Raw genomic sequence first — 7,779 nt, forward strand, 5'->3', positions numbered from 1 at the left:
AATTTCCCAGTGGAATCTTCCATTTTCCCAGACAGTTCTGATGAAGTGTCCCAACGTGAAACGTCGACTTGCCTGTTCCTCTGATGCTGCCTGACCTGCTGTGTTCCTCCTGCTCCACACTGTGTTGATCCACATTTCCCTGGACAATTCCTTTGGATTGTGCTACGATGAGGAATAGGCAGGTTCCCTGCTCAATTCTCTCCCTGCACTGGGAAGAGGACTCTCTGTCACCAGTCTGATGCAATACTTCCTACTTGCCTAGATAGACAGAAATTCAATAAGACACAAGAGATTCGACACCATGCAGGATAAAACAACTGCCTGGATAGGCACCTCATTCGCAAATATCCATTGCCTGGACCACTGACCCTCAGTAGCACTTGTATGTGTTATCCACAGGATGCACTGCAGAAATTCACAAAAGATTCTTAAACAGCACCTTTCAAACCCACGAGCACTTCCATCCAGAAGGACAGGGGACCAGTTAAATGGGAACACAATGCCCTGAGAATTCCCTTCCAAGTCAATCGCCATCCTGACTTGGAACTATATCACACTTTCTTCACTGTCACTGGGGTCAAAATCCTGGAACTCACTCCCTAAGAAGGTTGCAGGTTAGGCTACGATGCATTCAGTGCTGCGGTTCAAAAATGCAGCTCACCACCACCTTCTCAAGGGGAAAACGAGGGATGGAAGATAAATGCTGACCCAGCCAGTGATGCACACATCCCACGAGTGATTAATAAAAATCATTCCATGGTCTGTAAACAATAGGACCCATCTATTGACTTCATTGAGGAGCTTTATTTATTCATAGCACAAGCAATTCGAGTAACCAGATATTTTACTGCGTTACTGAACTTTGCTCTGAACCTGGGCAACGTTGCTGCATAAATAAATGTGTTTGTGCAACAACTTAATCGCTGCAGCATATAACCAACTCTTCTGAAGTGAAATAGAAAAGGCGGGTAATCATCAGGATTCATTTCTTGAATGACAAAATATAAAAAATCTACAACATAGATAAACCACAGAAGGATGAAGCTCCCAGATATGGTGAAGAGCAAAATTACAGACTTCCTTCTGTTCTCCATCTCTGGGTCTCTGCGATTCTCTCCTTTGTTCTCAGCCTTCAGCCTCTTCCGCACTCGACTGGTCACTAAAATATGTCTAACTGTCAAAGCATTGAACAGCAGGATTAAAGCGAATGGCAGTAAAGGGGTTAAAACTGTATCAAACCAATCTAATGCCACCCACCAAGTCTCAGTATAGTAGTCTGACTTTGTGTCACAGGAAAATGGCATATTATTGATTATGCGAACAGGCTGATATTGAAAATAGAAGGGGATGTTTTTCAAACAGAGCAGGATGCATGTTGTTGCTAGAACTACAGTTGCAGTTTTCTCAGTGCAATATTTTGTTTTCAACTTTTGACAACAAATGGTCACAAATCGGTCAAAGGAGAAAGTGACAGTGAACCAGACAGAGCAGTCCCTGGCTGCACGATACAGGACCCCATTAACACTACACACAGGAGTGATGTCCAAGAAGCACCGTGGGTAATAATAATAGCGAAATCTCCTCAGTAGAACATCAGTGATAATGACCATCAGATCGGCAGCTGCCATAATCACCAGGTAGCGTGTTGTGCAAGGGGAAACACCACACTTGCTCCGGGAAAGGATAACAATCGCCAGCGAATTAACTGTAGAAGACAAATGGGAAAAGAAGCAGTGAATTACTGATCATAAATTCCCCCTGCCTGCTCCAGAGAGCAACGATTCGATGTTACCACCAAAAACAGGCACACTGTCTGAGTGGAATTGGTTGTGTTTGAGTAGGTTTGAATTTGAATATGTTCATACCCTCCTCAGATCGTCCTCCAGTCCAATCACTCCAGATACACATGGAGTTTGAACAGGGACTAAACTCATGCCCCTCCTAAGAGAGCAGAAGGAAGACTATGGTTCTGTTTGGTCTGCAAGGAAAATATTTGAATGAGTGCAACAGATTCTTACAGTTTTCAGTTCCAACTCAGGCAAGAACCGAATCTCATTAAAAACTTTGGAAAACTTAATCACAGGACTGGCGATTGGACTGTCAATACATAGCTATCTCCTATTCTCCTTGGATGAGGTCACCCCGTGCTCTTTGCATTGGACCAATTTGTGACAGGAACTGCAAAAGAACCAGGGACATGTCATCAGCAACTGCATAAGGTTTCAAACAAGAGGACTCTATGTGTTTTACACAAGTGCAGCATAACAGGGCATGCAGGCCTCCTTTAGTAACAAGGCTTGAGTGTTAGGAGTGATGTGATGTTTAGACTGTAAATCTACACATCTCTACATGTGAAAAGTCTCGATGTACAGAGATAAGAAGGGAAAATCTGTCAAGATTTGCATCCCCTGACTAGACTTGGGGAGGAGCAGAGAATTTACCAAACGGTTTGCAGGTAGATGAAGCTTTACATATCAAAAGAGGCCCAAATCCTTTCACTCCTTCGCTTCAAGAAATTTATCTCGGATTTTAAATTAACAACTGATTTAGTATCCACTACGATTTGTGGAAGTTTTCAAACCTCTCCCACCCTTTATCTACAGAAATTCTTCCGAACCTCTCTCCTGAACGATGTGGCCCTCATTCTCAGACTGTGCTCCATTGCCTGGAATCTTGAACCAGTGAAAATAGTTAATACTTTTCAACCCTGTCTTTTCCTGCTAACATCTTGAAGGATTTTCCTCGCATCATCCCTTAACATTCTAAATCCTAGAGAAAACATTCCTCAATTGTATAAAAAGAAGAGAAAATGCTCAGCCCGTTTGGTATCGTCTGTAGAGAGAAAGCAGAGTTAATGTTTCGCGTCCAGTGACCCTTCATCAGAACTAACTTGCGTGATGTCTCCTCGTCACTTCAAAATGCATGAAACAAGAACAGATGACACAAAACTAAGATCAGAAAATGCTGCAGCAGCAGTGAAGTTTGGAGTCTCTGTAAGGGAGAATTGAACTGAGAATGCTGCTCAATGTATTGCTATCACTGTTCCAGGGTCTGGATAAGGCTGACCAGTCAGTCAGCTGGAGGTGTTATTATTGAAAGACTAAAAGCAGAGAGTAGATCAGCAGCAGATTGAATCAACTGCAATCGTCGTAACTCCATACCAGGAATGCCAATTAAAGCAAGGATGGTGTAGAACACTCTTTCCACGTGTTGAATTGGTCGATGCATTTTTCTGTGCGAGTTTATCTGTCCTTTCAGGCAGCTGACAAACTCTTTGTTTGAAACTCTTGAGCTGATGCAGTCCCAGAGACGCTGCTTTATACTGTGCGGAAGCTCCTTGGGGAGATCAAGGTTGCAGCTTTGCTCTTTGTTGCTGTTTTTTTCAAATTTCTGTCAATGAACAAACTAATTACAATACCAAGTTCAATCTCATTTTTGAAGGCGTGCTCCTACTCAGAACATCAGAATGAAATAACAAGAACAGAATCTGGAATCTTCCAGCAATTACGCCATTCACTCAAACACCATGAGCCCCATCTGGAGATCACAAAATATTTCAACTGATGCTGCATTGAGACAGTTATTCAAAGTATGAAAATATGTCTTAGAGTTATTCTTCTGCATTCTAGGGTAGGAGCTGTTCTCTTTAAACAAGAACATTTCACCCATTGATTGAAATGTGATTATTCTCACACATTGAATGTGTGCATTGCTGGCGAGATTGGCACATGTCGCCCACACCCAATTGTTCAGGATATGGAGTCACGTCAAGGACCAAGTGAGGATAATATACTGTCTTTCCTGAGAAAGGGAGGCACAGTGAACATGATGGGCTTCCGTTAATGGATACATCATTGACCTCAAATACATTGATACTCTCCGTTCAGATACATCAGTGACCTCTTTCTTATTGCCATTGCCCATCCAAACGTAAATTGTTGATTCAGTAAATTTGTTAGCTGACACAAAGATCAGTGGTGTTGTGGAAAGTGTAAACTGTTGTGGAAGAATACAGCGGGATATAGAAAAGTTGTAGATATAGAACCATAGAAAATGAGTGAAGGAGTAGGCCATTCAGACTTTCGAGCGAGCACCACCATTCAATATGATCATGTAATTTCAGTATCGCATTCCATTTTCTTCCCATACCCCTTAAACCCTTTAGCCTCAAGGGTCACGCCCAGATCCCTCTTGAATGTATCTAATGAACTGGCCCCAACAGCTTCCTGTGGGAGAGAATTCCACAGGTTCACAACTCTCTGAGTGAAGAAATTCTTACTCATCTCTGTCCTGAATGGCTTAGCCGTTAAGCTTAGTCTGTGGTCCTTCATTCTGTACTTCCCCAACATCGGGAACATTCTTCCCGGATTTAACCTGTCCAGTCGCATCAGGATTTTATATGTCTATGAGATCCCCCCTCATTCGTCTAAATTCCAGAGAGTACACACCCAGTACATCCAGTCTTTCCTCATATGTCACTCTTGCCATCCCAGGACTCAATCTGGTGGACCTTCACTGGACTCCCTCAATAGCAAGAACGTCCTTCCTCAGACTAGGAGACCAAAACCGCACACAATACTGAAGGTGTGGCCTCAACAAGGTGTTGTATAACTGCAGCAAGACATCCTTACTCCGATACTCAAATCCTGTCGCTATGAAGGCCAGCATGCCATTAGCATTCCTCACTGCCTTCTGAACCTGCATCCCAACCTTCGGTGACTGTTCCACCATGACACCCAGGTCTCGTTGCACCTCATATTTTCCTCAACTGCCACCATCCAGATAATAATCTGCCTTCCTGTTTTTGTGACCAAAGTGGATAACCTCACATTTATCCACAATATATTGCATTGACCAAGTATTTGCTCACTCAGCCAGTCTGTGCAAGTCACCCTGCAGCCTCGTAACATCCACGTCACAGCATACACTGTCTCCCAGCTTAGTGCCATCTGCAAATGTGGAGATAATGCGTTCAATTCCTTCGTTCAAACTATTCATGTGTATTGTGAACAGCTGGGGTCCCAGCCCTCCACACAGCACCCAATCCTGCGTCAACCCACTCGTTACAGCCTGCCATTCTGAAAAGGACCCGTTTATACCAACTCTCTGCTTCCTGTCTGCCAACCAATTCTATGTCCATGTCAATATATTACTCCGATACCATGAGCCTTACTTTTCCTTACCCATCTCTTGTGTGGAACCTTGTCAGAAGTCTTATGAAAGTCCAGATACACAACAACTAATGATTCATCCTTGTCCACTCCAGTAGTCACATCCATAAAAATTCCTGAAGATTTGTCAAGCATGATTTCCTTTTAGTGAATCCATGCTGACTTGGACTGATTCTGTCACTGCTTTCCAAATGTTCAGTTATTACATCCTTAATAATTGACTACAGTAATTTCCTCATCACTGATGTCAGGATAACTGGCCCATAACTCCCAATTGTAGCTACTCTCCAGTCCATTTGGGTTCTTCCAGAGTCAACAAAATGCTGGTAATGCATCGGCTATTTCTAGGGCCATTTCTAGGGCCATTAAGTGCTCTCGGATGCAGAGTATCAGGCCCTGGGGACTTATTGGATTTGAATGCTATCAATTTCCCCAATACCATTTCCTGACTAATAAGGGTTTCCTTCAGTTCCTCCTTCATGTTTCAACCTCTGTCCCCTCACATTTCTGGAAGGTTATTTTTGTCTTCTTTGGTGAAGACAGATCCAAAGTATCTGTTCAACTGGTCTGCCACGTCTTTGTTGTCCATTATAAATTCTCCTGATTCTAACTGTAAGGGACTTACATTTGTCTTCACCAGTCTTTTTCTCTTCGCATATCAAAAGAAGCTTTAGCAGTCTTTTTTTTTTGTTTTCTCCAATCGTACTTTCACATTCCATTTTCCCTTTCCAAATTAAACCCTTTATCCTCTTCTGCTGAATTTTAAATTTCTCCCAGTCTTCAAGTTTGCTGCTTTTTTCTGGCTAAGTTATATACCTCCTCTTCGGTTTTAACACTCTCCCTTATTTTCCTTGTTAACCACGGTTGAGCCACCTTCTCTGTTTTACTCTTATGCCAGACAGGAATGTACAATTTTTGAAGTTCATCCAGGTGTTCCTTAAATGTCTGCCATTGCCTATCCACCATCAACCCCTGAAGTATCCTTTGCCACCTTACCATAGCCAACGCACACCTTTATTGAAGCTTTGTTGAAGTTCAGGAACCTGGTTTCAGATTTGATTCTGTCCGTCTCCATCTTAGAGTGATGGAGCTGTACAGCATGGAAACAGATCCTTCGGTCCAATTCGTCCAGGGTGACCAGATATCTTAAATTAATCTAGTCCCATTTTCCAGCATTTGGCCAATATTCCTCTAACCCTTCCTATTCATATACCCATCCAGACGTCTTTTAAATGTTATAATTGTACCAGCCTCCACCACTTCCTCTGGTAGCTAGTTCCATTCCCTGTGTGAAAAAGTTGCCCCTTAGGTCCCTTTTAAATCTTTACCCTCTCACTTGGAACCTATGCTGTCTAGTTTTGGACTCCCTTACCCTGTGGAAAAGACCTTGCCTATTCACCATATCCGTGTCCCTCATAATTTTATAAACTTTTATAAGGTCACCCCTCAGCCTCCGACGCTCCAGGGAAAATAGCCCCAGCCTTTTCAGCCTCTCCCTATCGCTCAAACCGTCAAATCCTGACAACATCCTTGTAAATCTTTTCTGAACCCATTTCAAGCTTCACAACATCTTTGCTATAACAGGGAGACCAGAATCAAATGCAATATTCTAAAAGAGGTCTAACCAATTTCCTGTACAGCTGCAACATGACATGCCAACTCCAATACTCAATGCACTGATCAAAAAAAGGTAAGCATACCAAACGCCTTCTTCACTATCCTTTCTATCCCTGCGACTCCTTTCAAGGAATTATGAGCCTGCACTCCAAGATTTCTTTCTTCAGCAACACTCCCCAGAACCTGATCATTACGTGGACAAGTCCTGTCCTAATTTGCCTTTACAAAACGCAGCACCTCAGCTATATCGAAACTAAAGTTAGAGGATTGAAAACCTAGTCTGCCTCCATTTTAAGCTGTCTCTCCTCCAAAGAAACAACAAACCTCCCCAAATCCCAAACCCTTACACAAACCACGGATTGTTGATAACTACAGTTCCCTGCCCACATCACCCCAATCCACCGCGGTTCAGGAATCCTAACCCTGAAACTGGCTGCCACCCTATAAACCCACTCTTCCCATTCACTGCAGCTCTCAAGCTTTCGGACTGAGCATTCAAAATTCAGAACATGGCTGACTGACCACTGCAAAGGTGGTCATGGGTGCACCGCTGAGCGGGTGGATAGGGTGGTGATTGAACAGAGGTGAGTCTTGTGTGTGTGTGTGTGTGTGTGTGTGTGTGTGTGTGTGTGTGTGTGTCTGTGTGTGTGTCTATGTGTGTGTATTGATGAGAGTGTGCGCCTATGTGTGCATATGTGTGTGTGAGAGAGAAAGGAAAATCCATGTATGTGTGTGTATATGTGTGTGCGTGTCAGTGTGTATGCGTATCTGTGTGTGTGTGTGTGCCTGTGTCAGTGTGTGTGTGTCTGTGTATGTCTGTGTATGTGTGTGCATGCATGTGCGTGTGAGAGAGAAAAGTCATGTTCTGTGTGTTTGTGTGTGTGTGTGTGTGCACGCCTATGTGTGCGTGTGTGTGTGTGTGTGTGTGTGAATGAGTGTGTGTGTGAGAGAAAAAAAATCCATGTACTGTGTGTGTATATGTGTGTGCGTG

The 7,779-nt window shown here is 43.2% G+C and overlaps 1 protein-coding gene across 1 annotated transcript; it reads right to left on the bottom strand.

Annotated features, from left to right (window-relative positions):
- Positions 1–803: 803 nt before the first annotated feature.
- On the bottom strand, positions 804–5,306 carry LOC125487983 (probable G-protein coupled receptor 139). Its single transcript, XM_048620729.1, has 3 exons — positions 5,184–5,306; positions 3,162–3,390; positions 804–1,705 (listed from the first exon to the last, which is right to left on the bottom strand). Exons 1-3 carry the CDS (start codon positions 5,304–5,306, stop codon positions 804–806), a joined length of 1,254 nt encoding a protein of 417 aa, XP_048476686.1.
- Between the last annotated feature and the right edge of the window lie 2,473 nt (positions 5,307–7,779).

This window comes from Rhincodon typus, chromosome 48 (genome assembly GCF_021869965.1).
Source record: "Rhincodon typus isolate 14 chromosome 48, sRhiTyp1.1, whole genome shotgun sequence".
Classification (NCBI taxonomy): Eukaryota; Metazoa; Chordata; class Chondrichthyes; order Orectolobiformes; family Rhincodontidae; genus Rhincodon; species Rhincodon typus.

Bases quoted from the DNA above. Each gene is read 5' to 3' on its own strand.
- LOC125487983 (XM_048620729.1), bottom strand. From the start codon at position 5,306: ATGCTTGACAAATCTTCAGGAATTTTTATGGATGTGACTACTGGAGTG. The intron at 3,391-5,183 runs GTAAGGAAAAGT...GTTCATTGACAG, and splicing joins AGGTTCCACACAAGAGATGG to AAATTTGAAAAAAACAGCAA. The intron at 1,706-3,161 runs GTATGGAGTTAC...TGTCTTCTACAG, and splicing joins TGCTTTAATTGGCATTCCTG to TTAATTCGCTGGCGATTGTT.